The sequence below is a fragment of the Bufo gargarizans genome, chromosome 10 (genome assembly GCF_014858855.1).
Source record: "Bufo gargarizans isolate SCDJY-AF-19 chromosome 10, ASM1485885v1, whole genome shotgun sequence".
NCBI lineage: Eukaryota > Metazoa > Chordata > Amphibia > Anura > Bufonidae > Bufo > Bufo gargarizans.
The window spans coordinates 72,866,598-72,894,065 of NC_058089.1; the positions used below are offsets into that span (position 1 = coordinate 72,866,598).

Genomic DNA, 27,468 nt, shown 5'->3' on the forward strand with positions numbered 1-27,468 from the left:
ACAGCGCAGAGCTCACAACCTGGGAGGAAAAAAACCTCCCAAGGGATAAGTGCAGTGAGATCCCTGGGCGCCTCTCTCCATGTCAGCATACTTAGTTCACATTGTTTTTACAGGTGAAAGGTCCTCTTTAAGGTGAAAATGAGCCTGGTCCCTAAGGGGTTAAGGGTCCTCTTTTAGGGTTAATGCACATTGATAAAAAGGAGTTGCTTGTTACCTCATAATATTGTTTGGAAAGTGTTAACAGTCCCAAGCTTAACTCTTGCACCAGGGGCCATGAGCCTTTAACTAAGCCCCTGTATATACTACTATTGGATAACCCCTCTAAGCAGTGAACCAGAGTTAATTACAAACTTGTTTGGCCTCGAGTTCAGTGCAATATAAGTTGTTATAATTTATTAATAATATATATATTATGTCAATAAGAAACAGAAAAAAACCTTCAGATTCCTCAAAATACCAATGCAGATTCGCAGTAGATGACCCGTCCTGGACCCCTGGAACAGCACGAACTACATTTCCCATGAGCCTCGTCTGTCAGACAGGAATTGGCTAAGCGGAAGTGTCTTTTCCCGTCGCCGAGTGGTAAACATGGCGACGCCTGCACGGAACCACGTGTGGGTCGGTACCGAAACAGGAATTCTTAAGGGTAAGCAGAAGAGACGAGAGCTTGCGTTACTTACTGAGGTTTATGTGTACGAGGGCTCGTCATGCCGGCTTTCTTTTACAGGTATAAACCTAGTGAAGAAGCAGGCGGCTAACTACACCGAGGTCTCCTCTCTGAACCGGGGCCAGGAGGTCACCGCCATGTGCTTCGGCGACCCCCAGGAATCTGAGGTAACGGGGTCTGTGTACACACTCGCTGTATGTGTTCTGTGGAGACTTCGTGCTGCCTGTCGTCAATTGCTGTACGTTACCAATAAAGTTTGTTGACACGTATGGCGAGTGATCATCAGCCCAGCTTCCACACGATGTACCACCAGTCTTCTGCCGGCAGCAGCACAGTCTCAGGGAATGGCTGAGTGGTGTAAAGTTGGGTGACGGCCTTTATTAGGACTGTTGCTTCCACTATTGGTTGTCATTACCTTTTGGTGACTGTTTGAGGTTTGCTTCACCTCTGAGGGCAGTGGCTCAGTGGTCAGCTCTGGTGCCTTGCAGCATCTGCATGGAGTTTGTGTGGGTGTCCTCCGGGTACTCATACGGTTTCATAGTGACCGGGAGCTTGAATTGTGGACAGTCTGTAAAGCTCTGCAGAATATAGAAGTGCCTAAAATAAATAATAATTATGTCTATTCAGGTGCTGCTGGGGTGCCGGGATGGGACTGTAAGAGTCTTCAACACTGAAAAATCCAAATTTACTGAGTTTCACGAGTGTGGAGGAGGAGAAGGTGTGTTCCGGGGTCTCGGAGTGCTGGACAAGTGAGTGACCTTAACATTAGCCTCGTTACACTCGGTTCTTGCCATTTTTCTTCGTGTTTTGCAACTCCAGATGTTAGCTGAAGGTCTGTGGGAAATAGGTCATGTAAGCATTTTTATTTATTTGCTTGCTCCTGGCGTGTGTGTGTGTGTGTGTGTGTGTGTGTGTTTTTTTTTTTTTTAAATCTTCTTCATTTTACTCTAGGGTTAGCTTTTTCTGGAATTATTTAAGATTTTTTTTAGTGGTTAAAAGAAAAAATAACTGCCAAACTTAAGTGTTAAAGGGGTATTCTGGTAGTTTGAAGTTATCCCCCCTACAGTTGAGACTTCCACCAATAATGAGAATGGGTGCCCCGTCCCCCTGCAGCGCCCCTGAAATGAGTGGAGAGGCTTGTAAGGCATGTGTGCGGCCACTCAGGGGGCAGCAGGAGGTACGTGGCCCCCATTCTTGTGACTGGCGGGATCCCAGAGGAAGGACCCCCACCGATCTAATAGTTATTCCTTATCCTGTAGATGGGGGATAACATCTAACAACCAAAATACCCCTTTGAATTTGTATTCTGGCTCCAAAATTTTAGGTAGCAGGATTTATTTATTTTTTAAATAAAAACACACTTCTCGCCTCTCTGCTCCCCTACAGTGACATGCCTGACTACCCCACGTGATTGCCACAGCCAATCACTGACCTTAGTGGTAACTTGGGGTACTCCTTTAAAATGATCTAACAATCCCAGCTGTTTGATTTAATTTTTTTGGTTCTTTGAAGACTCTATAAAAGAATTGTCCACTCTTTACTATATGGATTGTCAGATCAGCTTTCAGAGTAGTTCTGGAGGTATTATCTTCTGTTTTCTTAGATGGAGGACACACATAGGCCGAATGTACACGGCCGTGTTCCGTGGCAGAGAGCGGTCCGTGGTATGCCGGGCTGGATTCCTGTTCAGAGCAGGAGCGCACGGCGTCATTGGTTGCTGTGACGCCGTGCGGCTTCATGTCGCTGCTGCACTACAGTCATACACTATACGAGTGTATTACTGTAGTGAAGCGGCGGCATGAAGCGCACAGCGTCATAGCAACCAATGACGCCGTGCGCTCCTGCTCTGAACAGGAATCCAGCCCGGCATACCACGGACCGCTCTCTGCCACGGAACACGGCCGTGTGCATTCGGCCTTATCTCCATTCTTTTGGGTTGACTTTTCAGTTATGACACACTATATGATGCAGTAGAATTGTTATCACGTTGCATTATATGTATTTACACTGCAACTCCACTCAGCATTTAGAAATATGAACTATTAAAGGGATTCTGTCACCAGCAACCTCCATATCAAACAGTTTGGATAGACACACAGCTGCAGTTCACCTGATTAACCCCTTCCTATCATCCGCTGTAATAGTATAGCAGATGTCGGGTCTTAAAAGATGGCGTGGAGCAAGCGCCATAGCTGCCAGGTACCTGCTACCCAGGGCCTATGTCTGCAATTGGTGGTAATGTAATCGTGGACGTTTAACCCCTCATATTCCATGGTCAAATGTGACCAAGGCATATGAAAGGCCGGAAGCACATGCTTTTCAGGCAGGAATGCCTCCCACTGGCTGAGATCAGGGAAGACGTTCCATTAAAGGGGTTTTCTGAGATAGAGATATCTCTAATTTTTATTTTTTTAACTGATGAACTAGCCTCTGGATATGTCATCAGTATCTGATTGGTGGGAGTCCAACACCCGGGACCGCCGCCAATCTGCTGTTTGAGAAGGCTGTAGCACTGCGTCCTTCTGTCAGCTTTTACTGGGCCACTGACGACGCGTTCATCGGTTACATGGTCTATGTACTGCTCAACCCATTAGAAATTAATGGGTATGAACAGCTATACCAAGCACAGCCGCTATATAATGTAGAGAAGGCTACTACGCTCACAGGAGTATTAAAACACAAGAAAGATTATACAAATGTGGTATCGCCGTAATCGTACTGACCCAGAGAATAGGTCAGTTTTACCACGCAGTTAAGGCTACTTTCACACTTGCGTTCAGAGCGGATCCGTCTGGTGTCTGCACAGACGGATCCGCACCTATAATGCAAACGCTTAGATCTGTTCAGAACGGATCAGTTTGCATTAACATGAACAAAAAAAAAAAAAACTTTTTTTTTTTTTGTTCATGATAGTGCAAACGGATCCGTTTTGACTTTACATTGAAAGTCAATGGGGGACGGATCCGTTTGAAAATTGAGCCATACTGTGTCAACTTCAAACGGATCCGTCCCCATTGACTTACATTGTAAGTCTGGACGGATCCGTTTGCCTCCGCACGGCCAGGCGGACACCCGAACGCTGCAAGCGAATTTTTTCCAGGTTCCCACTACATCATCTGCAATATTAAATGGTGACATTCTAAAGTACACCTTTTCCCACAAAAAATAAGCCCTCAGCTATGTAAACGGAAAATAAAAAAGTTATGGCTCTGGGAAGGCAGGGAGTAAAAAATGAAAATGCAAAAACAGCAAATCGCCATGTCAGGAAGGGGTTAAAACACACTTTTTCTCTTGTTATGATACGTTTTGCTTAATATGCTAATTAGGCCTTTGGTGCAATGAAGGAGTCACCGTTGCTCTTCTTGCCCCCAAGCTCTACTCCTTTCTGTGACTAGCCCCTCCCTGGCTGCTTTGCCACTGTCTGGCCCTGTCAACCAAAGCAAGCAGCTGAAATAGGGAGATTGCTGCTGACAGATTCCCTTTAAGTAATTAAAAGGAATCGCTGTATACACTGTTTAAATATAAAACTGAAGAGATTTTTTTTAACTTGTACATTATATTGATTTGAATAATGATGTAAACATTAGGACAGCTAAGATCTCCACGGTACCAGGAACACAATTCCCCCATTCTGTTTGGCTGCACATTAAGGCCTCATGCACACGACCGTATTTTGTTTCCGTGTCCATTCTGTTTTTTTTTTGCGGATATGATGCGGACCAATTCATTTCAATGGGTCCGCAAAAAAACGCGGACAGCACACCGTGTGCTGTCCACATCAGTATGTTCGTTCCGTTGCTCCGCAAAAAAAATAGTGCATGTCCTATTTTTTTCTAGTTTGCGGACAAGGATAGGCATTATTACATTATTTCCGTATGGCAAAAAAACGGATGCCATACGGAACGTCATCAGTTTTTTTTTTTTTTTTGCAGATCCGCAAATTTCAGACCGCAAAACACATACGGTCGTGTGCATGTAGCCTAAGTCAGACAGTTGCTATAATCACTTAGTCCACAGGATATGTTATATAGGTATCTGACTCCTGGGAACCCACTGATCACAAGGATGGTGTCCCTGAGTCCCCAGAGTAAATAAAGCGTGGTCACACATGTGCAGTGCTGCTCTCTTCAACTCGTTGGAGCTGCCAAAGGGAAGCAGAGTGCAGCACTTGGTTTTTTTTCTACAATTTCATGGAGATAAATTGAGTGGCAACGTGCATGTGTGACTGTCGCTCCATTCATTCAGAACTTGGAGCCTGTTCTTGTGACTGGTGGTCCTCTCAGTGGGTATACTTATCATCTATCTAGTACAGGGATCAGCAAGCTCTGGCATTCCAGGTGTTCTGGGACTACAACTCCCAGAATGCTCCATTCACTTTTATAGGAATTAGAAGAACAGCTGAGCATGTTTGCATGCTGGGAGTTGTAGCTTCATAGCAGCTGGTGTGCCGAAGTTCTTATGAAACAAATTGTGCTGTGGTTCGGTGCCTCTAACCTACAAAGCTGTTGGTGCTCCCTGTTTCACTGCATGGTGCTGCCATATTGAGTTGGAAGAAGGCTTGAAGTTTCAGTGTTGGATTCATGCAGAGGCTCAGGAGGGCACTGTATTAGGAGTCTACAACTCTGGTCAGTTTTGGTAATGAAGGATGGCAATGGGAACAGTGCCAGCAATAGGTTATATTTAAACAAGAATTAATAAAAAGGATGTTAAAAAACGGCCAAATGGTCTGTTTTTGATGGACATTATTTCACTGATATCTTTCCGAAAATTGGTCCTTCAATTGTATGGGAGCTATTAGGCTTTGAAAAAGGACAAAATATGAAATGTCCTATTTTTTGCCGACTATTATTCATGACCTGTTAAGTATATGGCTGTGTGAATAGAACAATAGTCACACAGCTATTTCAGAGCCATATCAGTCGTCTGTTAAAAAAATAAAAAAAACAGTCATAGCAGTTTTTCACTATTGTGTGCAATTTACTGATGACTAACTTGGGTCATTGCTGATAATTAAAGAAGTATTTTGTCTTCCTTAGGACAGACTGTGAAAGTCAGACCGGTGGCAATCTGTCAGCACCCACATTGATGTTGTTTAATAGCTGTGGTGCTTATGCGATCACTGCAGCCTCTTTAGTGTTTTCCTGCACGTTGTCTATATATTAGTGACAGCACATTATAATTAGTTTTGTTCACTCAAGCAAATGGGAAGAAACTGTAGACAGTGTGCAGGTAAACGTTGAGGCTGCAGACTTTTCAAAGAACGTTATTCTTTTCCGACATTGAGTTCTGTCACAGAGGCTCAATACTGGAGAAAAACGCTTCAATTTTATCCTAATGCATTCTGAATGAAAAGCAACCCGTTCAGTATGCATCAGGATGTCTTCAGTTCAGTCCCTCTTACAGTATCTGGCGGCCAAAATTCTGGAACACTTGCTGGAATGCCGGATCTGATATTAATTTCCATTGAAATGTCTTAATGCCAGATACAGTACTAAGTTTTCCGGCAAAACTGATCCGGCTTCCCGATCTGCGCATGCGGAGACCTTTAAAAATGCGAAAACTAAATGCCGGATGACACCAGAGAGATTGATCCGGTAATTCAATGCATTTGTCAGACTGATCCACATCCGGATCAGTCTACAAATGTTATGTTTGCATACGGATTTCTCACAACTCAAGTGTGAAAGTACCCTTCTATGTATGGCCTATAATGAGGGGAAGCCATCACTATTCTGAAGCCAGAATACCCCTGTAAACCTTTGTTTTAACTGCACTTGCCTACCTACCAAAGTAGCAACAACATATGGCCGATCTACGGAAGCCGTACAAACCTGTTCGATGGTCACTATAGATACTTTGCATTGCTGATCTTATATTTTTTTTTTTTTTTTTTTTTTAGTGCTCTTGTAACTTGTGTGGAGTCGGGGCTTTTGAAGGTGTGGAAAGAAGGCTCAAATGAAAATGTGAGTTGAACGGTGTATAGTATTTAGTACTGTCAGAACTTGGGACACACTTTTTCAAATTTTTATTTTTTTTTCTCAGATTTTCTACATTGTAAATTCACATTAAAAACATAAACAATGAAGGGACACATGCAATTAAGTAGTAAACAAAAAAGTGTTAAACCAAAATATGACTTATATTTTCTTTTTTATATATTCTTCAAAGTAGCCCCCTTTTGCTTGTTAAGGGTCCATTCACACCTCCATAGTGTATTGCGGATCTGTAATACACCCGGCCGACACCCCCATAGAACTGCCTATTCTTGTCTGCAATTGCGGACAAGAATAGACATGTTCTATTTTTCTCGGGAGCAGCGGATCGGAAGGTCGGGGCCTCGCTCTGGAAATGCTGATGTGGGGAGCACACTGTGTGCTGTCTGCGTCTCTTTCGGTCCCATAAAGAATGAATGGGTCCAGATTCGTTCCGCAACATTGCGGAACGTATCCGTACCCATACTACGGATGTGTGAATGGACCCTAAGTCTGCCTTGAATTTTGAAAAATCTGTAGCGTCAACTGCCAAACCTCCCTATTATATCTCCTCCATGCTTCACGGTGAGAACCACACAAGTAGAAACCATCCACTCACCTTTTCTGTATCTCACAATGACATGGCGTTTGGAACCAGAAATCTCAAATTTTGAGTTGTGAACAAAAGTACAGCTGGTGTTTCTTGGCCCAAGCAATTTTCTTCTTGTACCTCAGTAGTGGCTTCTTTGCAGCAGTTCGACCATAAAGTCCTAATTCTCACATTGTTATCTGAACAATTTAAATTTGAAATGTGTCTGGAACTTGATCTCTTTAATGCATTTATGTAGGCTCTAATTTGAGGTGCTGTTAATTGGCCATTTCTGAGACTGATAACTCATTAAATGTATCCTTTGTAGCAGAGGTAAGGCCCCTTTCACACGAGCGAGATTTCCGCACGGGTGCAATGCGTGAGGTGAACGCATTACACCCGCACTGAATCCGGACCCATTCATTTCTATGGGTCTGTGCACGTGAGCGCTGATTTTCACACATCACTTGCGCGTTGTGTGAAAAATCACAGCAGGCTCCTCTTTGTGCATTTTTTACATAACGCAGGCCCCATAGAAATGAATGGGGTTGCGAGAAAATCGCAAGCATCCGCAAGTAAGTGCGGATGCGGTGCGATTTTTCACGCACCGTTGCTAGGTGACTATTGGGATGGAGACCCGATCATTATTATTTTCCCTTATAACATGGTTATAAGGGAAAATAATAGCATTCTGAAAACAGAATGCATAGTACAATAGGGCTGGAGGGGTTAAAAAAAAATTAAAATATTTTAACTCTCCTTAATCCATTTGTTTGCGCAGCCGGCATCTCTTCTGTCTTCTTTCTTCAGGACCTGTGGTGATGTCACTGGGCTCATCACGTGATCCATCACCATGGTGATGGATCATGTGAATGACAATGTGATGAGCGTAGTGACATCATCAGAGGTCCTTTTCCTCACAGATGAAGACGGAAGAGATTCCGGCTGCGCGAACAAGTGGGTTAAGGTGAGTTAAAATATAAATATATATATGTGTGTGTGTGTGTGTGTGTGTATTTATTTTTTTAACCCCCCGAGCCCTATTTTACTATGCATTCTGCATTCAGAATGCTATTATTTTCCCTTATAACCATGTTATAAGGGAAAATAATACAATCTACACAACCTTGAACCCAAACCTGAACTTCTGTGAAACTGACTGTAATTGCGTACCTACTTGCGTGGGTTTGCCGCAATGCACCGTGACGCACCCGGACATGAGACTTGTGCCCTGGCTCCTTTCCAGTCTAAAGGGAAACTGAGAATAGACCTTTATATTTAGTGTTAAAGTGCCATCAAGATCCCTATTTGGCCAAGGAAAGGAATCTACTTAACCACTTGGCGCCGCGCTAACGCCGAAAGGCGTCATTGCGGCGGCTCTCCCAGGCTACGCTAACGCCAATAGGCGTCATCTCGCGTGAGCCGAGATTTTCTGTGAACGCACGCAGGCACGCGCGCTCACAGGAACGGAAGGTAAGCGAGTGGATCTCCAGCCTGCCAGCGGCGATCGCTCGCTGGCAGGCTGGAGATGTGATTTTTTTTAACCCCTAACAGGTATATTAGACGCTGTTTTGATAACAGCGTCTAATATACCTGCTACCTGGTCCTCTGGTGGTCCCTTTTGTTAGGATCGACCACCAGAGGACTCAGGTAGGTCAGTAAAGTAGCACCAAACACCACTACACTACACTACACCCCCCCCCCCCCCCGTCACTTATTAACCCTTTATAAACCACTGATCAGCCCATATAGACTCCCTGATCACCCCCCCTGTCATTGAGCACCCCCCTGTAAGGCTCCATTCAGAGGTCCGTATGATTTTTACGGATCCACGGATACATGGATCGGATCTGCAAAACACATGCGGACGTCTGAATGGAGCCTTACAGGGGGGTGATCAATGACAAGGGGGTGATCACGCATATAGATTTCCTGATCACTTCCCTGTCATTGATCACCCCCCTGTAAGGCTCCATTCAGACGTCCGTATGATTTTTACGGATCCACTGATACATGGATCGGATCCGCAAAACACATGCGGACGTCTGAATGGAGCCTTACAGGGGGGTGATCAATGACAGAGGAGTGATCACCAATATAGACTCCCTGATCACCTCCGTCATTGATCACCCCCCTGTAAGGCTCCATTCAGACGTCCGTATGATTTTTACGGATCCACGGATACATGGATCGGATCAGCAAAACACATACGGACATCTGAATGGAGCCTTACAGGGGGGGAATCAATGACAGGCGGGTGATCACCCATATACACTCCCTGATCACCCCCTGTCATTGATCACCCCACTGTAAGGCTCCATTCAGATGTCCGTATGTGTTTTACGGATCCACGCATCTATGAATCGGATCTGCAAAACACATACGGACATCTGAATGGAGCCTTACAGAGGGGTGATCAGTGACAGGGGGGTGATCACCCCATATAGACTTCCTGATCACCCCCCTGTCATTGATCACCCCCCTGTAAGGCTCCATTCAGACGTCTGCATGTGTTTTACGGATCCACGCATCCATGGATCGGATCCGTAAAACGTATACGGACGTCTGAATGGAGCCTTACAGGGGGGTGATCACCTCATATACACTCCCTGATCACCCCCTGTCATTGATCACCCCCCTGTCATTGATCACCCCCTTGTAAGGCTCCATTCAGACGTCTGCATGTGTTTTACGGATCCACACATCCATGGATCGGATCCGCAAAACGCATACGGACGTCTGAATGTGTTTTACGGATTCACGCATCCATGGATCGGATCCGCAAAACGCATACGGACGTCTGAATGGAGCCTTACAGGGGGGTGATCAATGACAGGGGGGTGATCACCCGATATACACTCCCTGATCACCCCCCTGTCATTGATCACCCCCATGTAAGGCTCCATTCAGACGTCCGTATGTGTTTTGCGGTCCCGATATATGTATCCGTGGATCCGTAAAAAACTTATGGACGTCTGAATGGAGCCTTACAGGGGGGTGATCAATGACAGAGGGGTGATCAGTGACAGGGGGGTGATCACCCCATATACACTCCCTGATCACCCCCCTGTCATTGATCGCCCCCCTGTAAGGCTCCATTCAGACATTTTTTTTTGGCCCAAGTTAGCGGAAATATATATATTTTTTTGTTTGTTTTTTCTTACAAAGTCTCATATTCCACTAACTTGTGTCAAAAAATAAAATCTCACATGAACTCACCATACCCCTCACGGAATCCAAATGCGTAACATTTTTTAGACATTTATATTCCAGACTTCTTCTCACTCTTTAGGGCCCCTAAAAAGCCAGGGCAGTATAAATACCCCACATGTGACCCCATTTCGGAAAGAAGACACCCCAAGGTATTCCGTGAGGGGCATATTGAGTCCATGAAAGATTGACATTTTTGTCCCAAGTTAGCGGAAAGGGAGACTTTGTGAGAAAAAAAAAATATAATAATTTCCGCTAACTTGTGCCCAAAAAAAAAAATTCTATGAACTCGCCATGCCCCTCATTGAATACCTTGGGGTGTCTTCTTTCCAAAATGGGGTCACATGTGGGGTATTTATACTGCCCTGGCATTTTAGGGGCCTGAAACCGTGAGAAGAAGTCTGGGATCCAAATGTCTAAAAAATGCCCCCCTAAAAGGAATTTGGGCCCCTTTGCACATCTAGGCTGCAAAAAAGTGTCACACATCTGGTATCGCCGTACTCAGAAGTTGGGGAATGTGTTTTGGGGTGTCATTTTACATATACCCATGCTGGGTGAGAGAAATATCTTGGTCAAATGCCAACTTTGTATAAAAAAAAAAAGGGAAAAGTTGTCTTTTGCAGAGATATTTCTCTCACCCAGCATGGTTATATGTAAAATGACACCCCAAAACACATTCCCCAACTTCTCCTGAGTACGGCGATACCACATGTGTGACACTTTTTTGCCGCCTAGGTGGGCAAAGGGGCACACATTCCAAAGAGCACCTTTCGGATTTCACAGGTCATTTTTTTACACATTTTGATTTCAAACTACTTCTCACACATTAGGGCCCCTAGAATGCCAGGACAGTATAACTACCCCACAAGTGACCCCATTTTGGAAAGAAGACACCCCATGGTATTCCGTGAGGGGCACGGCGAGTTCCTAGAATTTTTTATTTTTTGTCACAAGTTAGCGGAAAATTATGATTTTTTTTTTTTTTTTTTTTTTTTTCTTACAAAGTCTCATATTCCACTAACTTGTGACAAAAAATTAAAAATTCCAGGAACTGGCCATGCCCCTCACGGAATACCTTGGGGTGTCTTCTTTCCAAAATGGGGTCACTTGTGAGGTAGTTATACTGCCCTGGCAATTTAGGGGCCCAAATGTGTGAGAAGTAGTTTTAAATCAAAATCTGTAAAAAATGGCCGGTGAAATCCTAAAGGTGCATTTTGGAATATGTGCCCCTTTGCCCACCTAGGCTGCAAAAATGTGTGACACATCTGGTATCGCTGTACTCAGGAGAAGTTGGGCAATGTGTTTTGGGGTGTCATTTAACATATACCCATGCTGGGTGAGATAAATATCTTGGTCAAATGCCAACTTTGTATAAAAAAATGGGAAAAGTTGTCTTTTGCCAAGATATTTCTCTCACCCAGCATGGGTATATGTAAAATGACACCCCAAAACACATTCCCCAACTTCTCCTGAGTACGGCGATACCACATGTGTGTCACTTTTTTGCCGCCTAGGTGGGCAAAGGGGCCCACATTCCAAAGTGCACCTTTCGGATTTCACAGGCCATTTTTTACACATTTTGATTGCAAAGTACTTCTCACACATTTGGGCCCCTAAATTGCCAGGGCAGTATAACTTCCCCACAAGTGACCCCATTTTGGAAAGAAGACACCCCAAGGTATTTCGTGATGGGCATGGCGAGTTCATGGAAGTTTTTATTTTTTGTCACAAGTTAGTGGAATATGAGACTTTGTAAGGAAAAAAAATAAAAAAAATCATCATTTTCCGCTAACTTGTGACAAAAAATAAAAAGTTCTATGAACTCACTATGCCCATCAGCGAATACCTTAGGATGTCTACTTTCCGAAATGGGGTCATTTGTGGGGGGTTTCTACTGTCTGGGCATTGTAGAACCTCAGGAAACATGACAGGTGCTCAGAAAGTCAGAGCTGCTTCAAAAAGCGGAAATTCACATTTTTGTACCATAGTTTGTAAACGCTATAACTTTTACCCAAACCATTTTTTTTTTTTTACCCAAACATTTTTTTTTAATCAAAGAGATGTAGAACAATAAATTTTGCGAAAAATTTATATATGGATGTTGTTTTTTTTGCAAAATTTTACAACTGTAAGTGAAAAATGTCATTTTTTTTCAAAAAAATCGTTAAATTTCGATTAATAACAAAAAAAGTAAAAATGTCAGCAGCAATGAAATACCACCAAATGAAAGCTCTATTAGTGAGAAGAAAAGGAGGTCAAATTAATTTGGGTGGTAAGTTGCATGACCGAGCAATAAACCGCTAAAGTTGTGGAGTGCCGATTTGTAAAAAAGGGCCTGGTCACTAGGGGGGTATAAACCTGTGGTCCTTAAGTGGTTAAAGAAACCTGGACGGGAGAGTGTTAACAAGCCTCCTGCTTGGCAGGCGCCTGGACCTCCATGATGCGACCTCCACAGGTTGTCATCAGGGACTTAAATAGGTTTCACCCATTATTATTATTTTTTTCTCTTAACGGTCCGCCTGTCGCCACGTAGCTCCGCCTCATCCTGCTCTTCACGGGGGGACTCATTCCTAGGAAGAGTCACCCCCCCCCCCCATCCATATTATAAGGGAAAATAATAAATATCGGGTCCCCATATCGATTGTCACCTAGCAACCATGCGTGAAAATCGCACCGCATCCGCACTTGCTTGCGGATGCTTGCGATTTTCACACAGCCCCATTCACTTCTATGGGGCCTGCGTTGCGTGAAAAAAAGCACAACAAAACAAGTGATGTGTGAAAATCACTGCACAGCCCCATAGAAATGAATGGGTCCGGATTCAGTGTGAAAGAGGCCTTAGGCTTAGACCACAGTTAAACCTGGTTGGTTGACAGAGGTTCCACACCCACTGATAGCGTTATCGGTTTAACCAAATGCCCGACAGGTGCTCTCTGTGCTTTTCCTTGCTAAGTCAGGTTCATGATGCTGTTCCTTTTTGTCTATTTCGCATAATGTGATATAGTTGTGCTTAGATTATCTTCTCTGTTGGAATTACAGTATTTTTCACCCCCTCCCCAAAAGTGTGGGGGAAATGGCCGTGCGTCTTATAAAGCAGATACTTCGCTGGTCATGCTGTGCAGCATAGCGGCCAGTGAAGTATCTGTGTGGAAGGAGGAGGCGGGGACACTCATGGCAGGGCCCAGTGCAGTGACTCTACTCTAATACACGGCCCCGCATCTGTTAAATACATTCAATCCGATCTATAGCTAAATGTATACCGAACTGTTTGTAATGTAAGTATAGCATTAAGTATAGCATCCCTTGGTCATGCGCCGCCTGCTATACTTGCGGTACTACAGTATACAGACTACATAAGTGTCATCCACAGGGGCTCCCCCCCATAAGTGTCATCCCCCCCTACCAAAATCACACCTTTTTGGTTCAAATTATTTTTTTCTTATTTTCCTCCTCAAAATTCTAGGTGCGTCTTATAAAGCGAAAAATACGGTAGTATTAGTATATTTTTTTTTTTTTTAATGTTAAGGTTAGGGCTTCTACCTTAAAGGGGTTCTGCACCTTCATTTAACTGATGATCTATCCTCTGGATAGATCATCAGCTTCTGATCGGCGGGGGTCCGACACCCGGGACCCCCGCCGATCAGCTGTTTGAGAAGGCAGCGGCGCTCCAGCAGCGCCGCTGCCTTCTCACTGTTTACCGCCGGGCCGCCCGCCCACTGACGTCACGACTTGTATCAACTAGAGTGGGCGCGGCTAAGCTCTGTTCACTTGAGCTTAGCCGCGCCCACTCTAGTTGATACAAGTCGTGACGTCAGTGGGCGGGCGGCCCGGCGGTAAATAGTGAGAAGGCTGCAGCGCTGCTGGAGCACCGCTGCCTTCTCAAACAGCTGATCGGCGGGGGTCCCGGGTGTCGGACCCCCGCCGATCAGAAGCTGATGATCTATCCAGAGGATAGATCATCAGTTAAATAAAAGTGCAGAACCCCTTTAATGAAGCACTCCCATAAAAATGTATTCTATGACTTGTTAAAAAGGTACATGGTGTGAAGGTGAAGGTAATTTTCTTACCAGTGAGTTGTCGTCCTTCTGATCCTCAGCTGTGTCATGTGACCAGCAGTCTGACTTTCCAAATAACACAGCATCTTATGTGCAGACAGGAAGCCATTTTATCTATGCATTTCTGTGGAAGCCTCAGTCTGTCTCATAGGAATGTACCTGACTTTCTGTCCTGTCAGTTGGAAAGTCAAAGTGTTAATCACATGACACAGCTGAGGATCAGAATGGAGGTCATAACTCTTAAACACTGGTAAGAAAATGACCTTCACTAGAGTTAACATCATATACCTTTCTAAAAGGTCAGAGTAAACATTTTGTGGGAGTGCTTCTTCAATAAGTATTCTAAAACCTGGGTTTACAGATATATTTACGGTCCAGTTGCACTTGTCGAAGAGTAAGTGTAATATCTGTGTATTTATGTCTATTTATCAGTTGGAGGTACAAGTTGGTCCGGGAGTAGAAAAAATGCGACTGTGTGAAGCTCAGCGTCATAAAGTGGGAACAGGAGGCAAAGAGAATGACTTAAAAATCTGGGATTTGCAAAAACCAGAGCAACCCATCTTTAGAGCAAAGAATGTAAGTTCTTTTAGACTTTTGGGGCATTTGTGACAAGTTTTGAAAGCAATAATTTGTCAGGAATGGGAAGTTATGGAACAATGTCCCACAAAAATTGGAAATTACAGAAGCAGCTTCAGTATGTCTACTGCTGTGCTTCCAGGTTCATGTTTGCCCTTTGTAGCTGCTTTCATCGGCAACATTGTAACACAATGGGGCAGATGTAGTAATCCTGTTTAAAAGTCTATAGACACCTTCTGGGAGTATATATATTTTTTTTATTGCATTGTACTTTTGAGCTAAAAATCACTTTCAGCCCCTTTCTCTGTGCAGCCTTGAGATTCTGTAGTAGCATGCTGTGTATTTTTGCTGTGTTCCATCAGGCAGCTCAGCTGATGACTCCTTACCTCTGATCTCTGACCTTATAATCGCTCAACATAGCTCAATTCTTATTGTACTGATAAGAATGTGGCTTAAATAAGTGTGTTTCAACTATTAGTACGGTCATTTCGAGAGAGAGAGAGTGTTATTATATGACCGTCAGAAAGGGAATGTAGAAGTCTCACAGCTAAGCAGAAGTTACAGGGGTTGTCTCTCTTCAGCAAGTGACATGTATCATTAAAGAGGACCTTTCACCGATTTTTACACTGTGAACTAAGTATACAGACATGGAGAGCGGCGCCCGGGGATCCCACAGCACTTACTATTATCCCTGGGCGCCGCTCCGTTCTCCTGCTATTCCCTCCGGTATCTCCGCTCACTAAGTTATAGTAGGCAGAGATTTCAGTCCCAAAGTTATGGTAGGCGGAGTCTGCCCTTGTTCTGCTCTAGCGCTGGCCAATCGCAGCGCAGAGCTCACGGCCTGGGAGGTTATTTTCTCCCAGGCTGTGAGCTCTGCAATGCGATTGGCCAGCGCTACAGAAGAACAAGGGCAGACTCCGCCTACCATAACTTTGTGACCGGAGATACCGGAGGGCATAGCGGGAGAATGGAGCGGTGCCCAGGGATAATAGTAAGTGCAGTGAGATCCCCGGCGCCGCTCTCCATGTCTTTATACTTAGTTCACAGTGTCATAATCGGTGAAAGGTCCTCTTTAACCACCTCCGGACCGCCTAACGCAGATGTGCGGTCCGGAGGTGGCAGCCCTGCGCTCAACGACGCATATACGCGTCATCTCGCGAGGGCCGGGATTTCCTGTGAACGCGCGCACACAGGCACGCGCGCTCACAGGAAGGGAAGGTAAGCGAGTGGATCTCCAGCCTGCCAGCGGCGATCGCTCGCTGGCAGGCTGGAGATCCGAATTTTTTAACCCCTAACAGGTATATTAGACGCTGTTTTCATAACAGCGTCTAATATACCTCCTACCTGGTCCTCTGGTGGCCCCTTTTGTTAGGATCGACCACCAGAGGACTCAGGTAGGTCAGTACAGTCGCACCAAACACCACACTACACTACACCCCCCCCCCCCCACACTTATTAACCCCTTAAAAACCCTGATCACCCATGATCACCCCATATAAACTCCCTGATCACCCCCCTGTAAGGCTCCATTCAGACGTCCGCATGATTTTTACGGATCCATGGATACATGGATCGGATCCGCAAAACACATGCGGACGTCTGAATGGAGCCTTACAGGGGGTGATCAATGACAGGCGGGTGATCACCCATATACACTCCCTGATCACCCCCCTGTCATTGATAACCCCCCTGTAAGGCTCCATTCAGACGTCCGCATGCGTTTTGTGGATCCGATCCATGGATCCGTAAAAAATCATGCGGATGTCTGAATGGAGCCTTACAGGGGGGGTGATCAGTGACAGGGGGGTGATCACCCTGATTACCCCCTGTCATTGATAACCCCCCTGTAAGGCTCCATTCAGACGTCCGCATGTGTTTTACAGATCCGATCCATGGATCCGTAAAAATTATACGGACGTCTGAATGGAGCCTTACAGGGGGGTGATCAATGACAGGGGGGTGATCAGGGAGTCTATATGGGTGATCACCCCCCCCCCCTTCCCCTGTCATTGATCACCCCCCCCCCCCCCTGTCATTGATCACCCCCCCCCCTGTCATTGATCACCCCCCCCCCCCCTGTCATTGATCACCCCCCCCCCCCCTGTCATTGATCACCCCCCCCCCCCTGTCATTGATCGCCGCCCCCCCCCCCCCCCCCCCCCCCCCGGTAAGGCTCCATTCAGACATTTTTTTTGGCACAAGTTAGCGGAAATTTTTTGATTTTGATTGCAAGGTACTTCTCACACATTTGGGCCCCTAAATTGCCAGGGCAGTATAACTACGCCACAAGTGACCCCATTTTGGAAAGAAGACACCCCAAGGTATTCCGTGAGGGGCATGGCGAGTTCCTAGAATTTTTTATTTTTTGTCACAAGTTAGCGGAAAATGATGATTTTTCTTTTTTTTTCTTTTTTCCTTACAAAGTCTCATATTCCACTAACTTGCGACAAAAAATAAAAAATTCTAGGAACTCGCCATGCCCCTCACGGAATACCTTGGGGTGTCTTCTTTCCAAAATGGGGTCACTTGTGGCGTAGTTATACTGCCCTGGCAATTTAGGGGCTCAAATGTGTGAGAATAACTTTGCAATCAAAATGTGTAAAAAAATGCCCTGCAAAATCCGAAAGGTGCACTTTGGAATATGTGCCCCTTTGCCCACCTTGGCAGCAAAAAAGTGTGACCCATCTGGTATCGCCGTACTCAGGAGAAGTTGGGCAATGTGTTTTGGGGTGTCATTTTACATATACCTATGCTAGGTGAGAGAAATATCTTGGCAAAAGACAACTTTTCCCATTTTTTTATACAAAGTTGGCATTTGACCAAGATATTTTTCTCACCCAGCATGGGTATATGTAAAATGAGACCCCAAAACACATTCCCCAACTTCTCCTGAGTACGGCGATACCAGATGTGTCACACTTTTTTGCTGCCAAGGTGGGCAAAGGGGCACATATTCCAAAGTGCACCTTTCGGATTTCACCGGTCATTTTTTACACATTTTGATTGCAAAGTTCTTCTCACACATTTGGGCCCCTAAATTGCCAGGGCAGTATAACTACCCCACAAGTGACCCCATTTTGGAAAGAAGACACCCCAAGGTATTCCGTGAGGGGCATGGCAAGTTCCTAGAATTTTTTTATTTTTTGTCGCAAGTTAGTGGAATATGAGACTTTGTAAGAAAAAAATAAAAAAAATAAAATCATCATCATTTTCCGCTAACTTGTGACAAAAAATAAAAAGTTCTATGAACTCACTATGCCCATCAGCGAATACCTTAGGGTGTCTACTTTCCGAAATGGGGTCATTTGTGGGGGTTTTCTACTGTTTGGGCATTGTAGAACCTCAGGAATCATGACAGGCGCTCAGAAAGTCAGAGCTGTTTCAAAAAGCGGAAATTCACATTTTTGTACCATAGTTTGTAAATGCTATAACTTTTACCCAAACCATTTTTTTTTTTTTTTTGCCCAAACATTTTTTTTTTATCAAAGACATGTAGAACAATAAATTTGGTGAAAAATTTATATATGGATGTCGTTTTTTTTTGCAAAATTTTACAGCTGAAAGTGAAAAATGTCATTTTTTTGCAAAAAAAATCGTTACATTTTGATTAATAACAAAAAAAAGTAAAAATGTCAGCAGTAATAAAATACCACCAAATGAAAGCTCTATTAGTGAGAAGAAAAGGAGGTAAAATTCATTTGGGTGGTAAGTTGCATGACCGAGCGATAAACGGTGAAAGGAGTGTAGTGCCGAAGTGTAAAAAGTGCTCTGGTCATGAAGGGGGTTTCACCTAGCGGGGCTGAAGTGGTTAACATTTATCATTGGAGTGAGTTAATACAAGCCACTTACTAATGTATTGTTATTATCCATATTGCTTTGTTTGCTGTTTGGATTCATTTTTTTTTTTTCCATCACATTATACATTACTCGTTTTCATAGTTATAACCAGCCTGCAATCCACCAGTGGTGGTCGTGCTTGTATACTATAGTAAAAAGCGCCAGCCAGGGCAGTTTGAGTCCACATAGGCTAGTGCTTTTGTCTATCAGTGTGATGGAAAAATGAATCAAGCCAACAAAGGAGGCAATATGGAGAATCGCAATACAGTAAGTGCTTTGTATTAACTTCCTCTACGTAATACATGCCATTTGCTGAAGTTAGACAAACCCTTTTAACCCATTATTGCTGAATATTTGTAATAAAGACCAATTGAAAAAATGATCTTAAAGGGACACTGACGGGCCCTATAAACATATTTAGTTATTCCTATGCAGTCATAGATCTATTAAAGTGTATTCCAATGATATAAGAGTACCCCCTGTCTGCATTGTAAACCATGTAAAAAACAACTTTATATTCATGTCAATCACCTTCCTTTATGCCAAAGGGCGTTTTTTCACATTTCTTTATGCCAAAGGGGCGTTTTTCTCATACCTTTGTGCCCAGCCTCGCCTCAACTGTCGATTCCTAGCGCCGCCCAGCTCATTATTATTCACTGCGCAAAGGTATGAGAAAAACGCCCCATGGGCATAAAGAAATGTGATTGACAGATGAATATAAAGTAGTTTTTACATGGTTTACAATGCGGACAGGGGGTACTCTTATGTGATTGGAATACACGTTAATAGATCTATGACTGCATAGGAATAACTAAATATGTTTATATGGCCTGTCAGTGTCCCTTTAAGCCGATGAAGTGCAATCATAGCCTTTAAAGACACTATGTATAGGCATTGTAAACTTAAAGGGGTTATCTAATGTAACTAATGTAAAAAATGAAAATCAGATCATATAGTACATGACTGTCTTTCTAACAAAACTAGAACCCTCCCTGTACCTCACATGGATCCATAGATCTCCCCATTCATTGCTCTGCTAGATTTGTATCAAGTTGACAGTTCAGGAGGCGTGTCCATGCTCCACCTATCACAGCTCAGGAGGCGGTTTTCTGCGCTATTCTGGTGCACTTTAAGCCACAGCTCTTTCTGCGAAGTCACACGCCTTGGTTAAATGAAGCACAAAAAGTGTCTAAAACACCTTTCTCATGAACAATACGGATTGGCTCCGGATGCGTTCAGTGAAACTCAACCATTTTGCAAGCAAGTTCAGTCAGTCTGGTCTGCGATTTTGTTCAGTGTTTTTCACGCGTGATAAAAAAGTGAAGGTATGCAAACAACATCTCTTAGCAACATCATTGAAAAATGCACTTGCTTCCGGATGCAATGCGTTGTTCACTGAAGCCCCATTCACTTATATGGGACCAAGGCAGCGTGATAAACGCAGAATATAACACATGCTTCGTTTTTCACGCAATGCAGAATTGATGTGTGAAAAAAAACAGTCATGTACACAGACCCATTGAAATTAATGGGTCAGGATTCAGTGCGGGTGCTATGCGTTCACGTCGCGCATTGCACCCACACAGAAAACTTGCTCAAGTGAAAGGGGCTTTAATATGGCGACCAGAAGAATTCCTGTTCAATTTGATTGGTAAATTTGCTCCATTGTTGGTAGTGCTGTAATGTACACCCGGATTTTTATACAACCCTTTTAACATTTGACATCCATCTTCAGTCCCTAATGAACGCATAGCACCTGCACTGAATCCTGACTGAATCCTTAAAGGGGTTGTCCGGGATCAGTCTTTTTAACTAACATTAGTATTCACCGTTAAATGTATCTGTAAGGTCCCCCTGAAGGTTCCCATTTTTTTTTTTTTCACTCCTCCGGGTCCCCGAAGCTGCACTCGGTAATGTTTACATTGCAGCGCTCCCTCTGTCATTTCCTGCCGCACTGCCTTATGGGTCCCGCAAGGCAGTGCGACTCTGTAGATTGACGTCTCGATCCCAACCATGGGAGGCGTGTCTACAGGACATGGGAGGCGTGCTTACCGAATTCATGCGGTGTACATGCAGATGAGAGGCATGCACTATGCTAAACAGCAGCGTTCCCTGCCTCCAAATCAACCTCCTTCAGCCCAGAATAACGCCCCTCTGTGCCCGGTGACGTAACAGAGGGGCGTTCTTTAGCAATGCCAGTTCCCTCCTACAAAACAGCCTCCTTGAGCACTCCAGAACGCCTCTCTGTGCCGGTGACGTCACCGGGCTCTCTGCTAATCGGAAGACGAGGCTTAGCACACCAGTAAGGAGTCCGGTACGTCACCAGCTGAACAAAAATAACACTTCCGGTCTGCAAATCCAGTCTGAGGAATGGGGGCATCAGAATAAAGAAATAAAGGTAGAACCCACATATATGTAGGCTGTTAGTGAAAAGCAGCCTATTTACTAATAATCACCGAACCCGGACAACCCCTGTAATTTCAATGGGTCTGTGTACATAAGCGTGTTTTTTTTTTTTTTGTTTTTTTTTTTTTGTTTTTTTTTTCACGCATCAGTTCTGCATTGTGTGAACAACGCAGCATGTTCTACTTTCTGAGTTTTCACGCAGCGCTGTTCCCATAGAAGTGAATGGGGCTTCAGTGAAAAACGCATTGCATCCGCAAGCAGGTGCGTTTTTCACTGATGGTTGCTAAGAGATGTTTGTAAATCTTCACTTTATCACGCTCGTGAAGAAAAGATCAAAACACATTGCACCTTAACGGAAAAAAACTGAATGCAGTCGCAAACAAAACTGACTGAACTTGCTTGCAAAATAGTGCGCGTTTTACTGAACACAGCCTGAATGTATCCGGAGCCAATCCATATTGTTTGTGTGAAAGAGGCCTTAACAGATCACCTGCATGTACCATGCGTATTCAGTTTAGCACTTTTGTAATCTAGATCCTCCGTAAGAATTACTCTTGCGCCTGTGCTGAATTAGCTGGTAATGTGCACATATTTTGTTCATGTCCCTCTTTCTTCAGGTAAGGAATGACTGGCTAGATCTCCGGGTGCCTGTATGGATTCGTGACCTGGACTTTATCCCAGAGTCTGATAAAGTAGTCACATGCACAAGTCATCATCAAGTGAGTAGAAGGTTTTGCTATTAATTTGAAAGTTGTTCACTGCTGGTTAGTACAGAATTATATAAAACCATCTAAAACAATTTTTTCCCTTTAGTGTTATTTCAAAATATATGTATTTTGGAACTGTTAGGTCACACATAACTTCACTCTATGACAGGTTAGAATTTATGATCCCTGCTCCCCACAAAGACGACCAGTTCTGGAGGTTCTGTTTGGTGAGGATCCATTGACAGCTTTAAGCATCACTCCAGATGGCAGGTAATTTATTTTTATTTTAAAGGGGTTTATGGGTATTCAACATTGATGACCTATCCTCAGGATAGGTTGTCAACACCTGATTGGTGGGGGTGCGACTCCCAGCGCTGATAGCAGCTGGTCTTGGTATTGCAGCTCAGTCCCATTTACTTGAATGGGACTGAGATCTGCCCAGGCCATGTGACCGATGAACGTGATGTCACTGGCCTAGGAATAGGCCCAGTGATCCTCTTGCTGATTGGACCCCCACAGATCAGGTGTTGATGGGCCAGGGAGTGTGTTTTTGTAATACACTTTATTAGGGAAATATGACAATTTTTATTAGAAAACTGTATGTAAAGTCTCGCCTTAGCAACATTCCCAGGGCTGCCAAGGAGAATCCATGTTCAAGTTCTACTGAACTCTGAAGAGGCTAGATAATATAATTCAGATGCTTCTCTGCCTCATTATTCCAGCGATGCCTCTCTAAATGTGCAATATTGCTTACTAAAAATGATATGCAATGTTTTCCTGTAGACAGTTAATTGATTGCTATCACTGGCAGCACCACTTCCCTTTACCTTCCCAGTGCCATCTGGTTTGTGCTGGGAAGGTAGTGATAGGAGCAGGGCTGCAGCGTTCAACATCGGCAGTTGGTATATAAGAACTTTGTAGACTTAAAGAGGCACAGCATTCATGAGGCACATTGAGCCTCAGGCAGCGCTGTGCTAGGCCTGAATGGGCGGCAATTTAGCCTTCAGCTTTGCACCCCTGCACAACTCTGCATGCATGTATGTCTTTGAAAATAATTGTACACACTGTTATCCCTACGTCCTATGACAGCACCAGGGGAGAGAGTATCCGCCTCCCAGGACAGGAAACCCACAAGTATAAATTAAAAGGAGCCTCTCCCTCATTCAGTGGTTTCCTGTTCTGGGAGGACAACCTGCATTAAGCTGCATGGGGAGTAGTTTCTCCCTGGGATTAAGGCTGGCTGGGCAGAGGTGTGCGCCAGGTGAGTTCCCCGCTACACACACCTTGAAGACGGAACACTGACACTGCGCAGCAGCTCCCAGCTTCACTTCATGGCGTTTGGTGTCTGACCTCTCCAGATGTCGGGCAAGTAAAGGGAGAAGGGTGCAGCGGTACTCGATGGAGGCGTATCAGATATGCGGTGGATGCCTTGCTTCAGCGGGTGCAATCCTGGCTTCGCCTCGTAGTGTTCAGTGTCCGGCCTCCCCAGCTGACAGGCAAGTAAGGGGGGAGGTGGAGCCTGGAGGAGCGTTTTTTTTTTTTTTTTTTTAACCGCAGGAACGGAACTGCTTGTGTATATAAAGAAGGGGGGCTAATGATGTGATCCTGACATCCCATGCTTCATTCAAGTATCTCTTCAGCCCAGTTCAAGCCTGCCTTAGGATCTTTTCAGGGTTTTTCCGGATCCAAGGCTGCAAGAGGTTTCCCAGCATGGAGAGCTCAGGGGAAAACCCAAGGGACCCAGTTACCCCTGCACCTATGGTATGGATGAGGGTATGGGTCTATTGTCAATGTAAATAGACTTTTTGGATTGTTATTTTATCCTGGCCTTATGTTTTTCTTTTAGGGAATGATCCCTCATTCAGATAAACCTAAAATGACGACTGTTAAAACGCACCATAAAGAATGTGGCCTCTGTAAAAACAAAACTAGATCCCACTTATACTGAACTGTTATGTAGAGCATACATCGAAAATACCATTGCTGACGAATGCTCGGTTATGGTTAGATGCATGACGGAATGATTAGGGAAAAGATCAATAGTACCTTACTATCTTAAAAAGTCATCATAGGCAGAGAAGTTCTAGAGAAAAGTCTGCATTAACCTTGTGAGATTCTGATTTGTTCAGTTCTGAAGAATTCCTAGAAAGTGGGGAAGCGGATACAGCTTCATCATCCTTGGATGACTAAGTTAGCGGTAGACCATTTTTTTCCCATTCAGGATGTAGATTAGCTTGTTAAAGTGGTTAGAGCAACCATGAATTTTAAAGATGCTAAAGAAGTCTGATCTATTCAGGACATTAGGTTTGAAGGGCTACACATTTAAAAAAAAAAGAGCTTTTTTTTTTATCCATAAAAATATCAAGGCCATGATTAGCAGGGAATGGAAAAATCAAGATAAACGCAGTTTCATCCATTCGTCAGTTAAGAGAAAATATCCCTTTGAAGAAGGGGATTGTTCTTTATGGGATAAAGCCCCTAAAATCGATGTCCCCATAGCCAAAGTATCTCGGAGATCCTCACTACCTTTTGATGATCTGAGTCAACTCAAGGAGCCAATGGATAGGAAGGCAGATAGTGTTTTTTTTTTTTAAGAACTTGGGAGTTCTTTGGGGTAGCATTTAAGCCCAATGTCGCTTCTACCTGTACAGCGAGAGCACACATTTTGTGGATTAAACAACTGGAGGCTCAGATAAGGGATGAAACCCCCAGAGATAAATTATTAGAATCCGTTCAGGCCATTTCTAAAGCAGCAGATTTATTGGCTGACGCATTAGCCGATTGCAGTTAGGCTATCTGCCAGGGCTTCATCTTTGGCTAATTCTGCTCGTCAAGCATTATGGCTAAAAAACTGGTCGGGTGATGTGGCCTCTAAAAGTCACCTTTGTAGGATCCCGTGTGAGGGTAAATACCTTTTTGGCTCAACTTTAGACGATATCTTAGAGAAAGCATGAGATAGAAAAAAGGGTTTCCTTCCTTTCCTCATTCCTTTCGTAGACAAATTTTTTTCATTTCAAAAAGGCATATGGGTTAAGGATAGCGAAATAAGCCCGGGGAAAAAGAACGATAAGTGGAAATTTTCCAGATCAAGGTTTTTTTTTTTTTTTTGCTTAGGAATTAGCCCTCAGATCCCGCCAGAAAAGATGATCCACAATGATGCCAGGGTTGGGAGGAAGATTAAAACATTTCCTCCCAGCCTGGTCAAAAATAACAGTGCCTGGATCCTTTGCTCGCTGGTAGAAGGTTTTAGGATAGATTTAAAGTGTTCCCCTCCAGGAATGTTCAGAATAACCCAAGTAGGACGCTGAGTTCAGTCCTCCTTAGAAAAAGAGGTTTTAAAGGGATTCTGTCACCAGAATTAACACACTGGCGATATTTATATGTGCCCATCAGTCTCCTTGCTGTGTTTAAAATGATCCCACGGTTACTGCTCCTGTGTGTTAGATTCTTATAAAAACCAATCTTTATGTAAATTACCTTGGCCAGGAACCAAAGGGGTTGTCCCACATCTGTTGGAGCCCAGCCGCGCCCATCGATCCGGAGCCCAGCACCGCCTACCACTTAATTTTTTCACTCCACTTGCCCTGACGTAATTTCTTCTCAGTGCCGTAGTCTCGCACAGGTGCAGTGGACACTGTAATCTGCGCCTGTGCGGACTGCTGGCACCGGCTTCGAGTCAACTGCGCATGCGCCGGCTCACTTTTCCGGTGCCAGCGTGGTGCGTAGGGAACCGGCGCATGCGCTGTTCACTCGTTGAAGATGGTGCCAGTAGTCCGCACGGGTGCAGAATACAGTGTCCACTGCGCCTGTGCAAGTCTATGGCACTGAGAAGAAATTACATCAGGGCAAGTGGAGTGAATAAATTAAGTGGTAGGCGGTGCTGGGCTCCAGATCGATGGGCGCGGTGATCTGCAGATTTGCGGCTCCAACAGATGTGGGACAACCCCTTGGGTTCCTGACCAAGGTAATTTGCCGTATTTTTTGCCCTATAAGATGCACTGGCCCATAAGACGCAGTTTTTTTAGGAGGAAAATAAGGAAAAAAAATATTAACCAAAAGGTGTGCTTTTGGTGGGTTTTGAACTAATGGTGGTCTGTGCATGACACTACTATGGGGGATCTGTGGGTGGCACTGCTATGGGGGGGGGGGGTGATCTGTGGGTGGCACTGCTATGGGGGGGGGGTGATCTGTGGGTGGCACTGCTATGGAGGGGGTGATCTGTGGGTGGCACTGCTATGGGGGGGGTGATATCTGTGGGTGGCACTGCTATGGGGGGGGTGATATCTGTGGGTGGCACTGCTATGGGGGGGGGGTGATATCTGTGGGTGGCACTGCTATGGGGGGGGGGGGTGATATCTGTGGGTGGCACTGCTATGGGGGGGGGGGTGATATCTGTGGGTGGCACTGCTATGGGGGGGGGGGGTGATATCTGTGGGTGGCACTGCTATGGGGGGGGGGGGTGATATCTGTGGGTGGCACTGCTATGGGGGGGGGGGGTGATATCTGTGGGTGGCACTGCTATGGGGGGGGGGGGTGATATCTGTGGGTGGCACTGCTATGGGGGGGGGGGTGATATCTGTGGGTGGCACTGCTATGGGGGGGGGTGATATCTGTGGGTGGCACTGCTATGGGGGGGGGTGATATCTGTGGGTGGCACTGCTATGGGGGGGGGTGATATCTGTGGGTGGCACTGCTATGGGGGGGGGGTGATATCTGTGGGTGGCACTGCTATGGGGGGGGGTGATATCTGTGGGTGGCACTGCTATGGGGGGGGTGATATCTGTGGGTGGCACTGCTATGGGGGGGGTGATATCTGTGGGTGGCACTGCTATGGGGGGGGGGGTGATATCTGTGGGTGGCACTGCTATGGGGGGGGGGGTGATATCTGTGGGTGGCACTGCTATGGGGGGGGGGTGATATCTGTGGGTGGCACTGCTATGGGGGGGGGGGTGATATCTGTGGGTGGCACTGCTATGGGGGGGGGGTGATATCTGTGGGTGGCACTGCTATGGGGGGGGGTGATATCTGTGGGTGGCACTGCTATGGGGGGGGGTGATATCTGTGGGTGGCACTGCTATGGGGGGGGGTGATATCTGTGGGTGGCACTGCTATGGGGGGGGGGGTGATATCTGTGGGTGGCACTGCTATGGGGGGGGGGGTGATATCTGTGGGTGGCACTGCTATGGGGGGGGGGTGATATCTGTGGGTGGCACTGCTATGGGGGGGGGGTGATATCTGTGGGTGGCACTGCTATGGGGGGGGGTGATATCTGTGGGTGGCACTGTCATGGGGGGGGGGGGTGTTCTGTGGGTGGCACTGTCACCAACAGACCCCCCCCCCCCCATAATAGTGGCATCCACAGATGCCCTAATATACCGCAGCTACGGTAAACCTGTGGGAGGGGCCGGTGCGGTCACTGTACTCCGGCCCCAGTGCTCACTCACTTCCT

The 27,468-nt window shown here is 45.2% G+C and overlaps 1 protein-coding gene across 1 annotated transcript in view; it reads left to right on the plus strand.

Moving 5' to 3' along the window:
* The first annotated feature begins 534 nt into the window (after positions 1–534).
* Positions 535–27,468, plus strand: part of WDR74 (WD repeat domain 74) — a 97,902-nt gene continuing 70,968 nt past the window's right edge. The window contains exons 1-7 of the mRNA XM_044270604.1: positions 535–646; positions 728–834; positions 1,295–1,416; positions 6,567–6,630; positions 14,926–15,069; positions 21,930–22,031; positions 22,189–22,289. Of these exons, the coding sequence (XP_044126539.1) occupies positions 589–646; positions 728–834; positions 1,295–1,416; positions 6,567–6,630; positions 14,926–15,069; positions 21,930–22,031; positions 22,189–22,289 (698 nt within the window). The 5' untranslated portion in view covers positions 535–588. The remainder of the gene's footprint in view (positions 647–727; positions 835–1,294; positions 1,417–6,566; positions 6,631–14,925; positions 15,070–21,929; positions 22,032–22,188; positions 22,290–27,468) is intronic.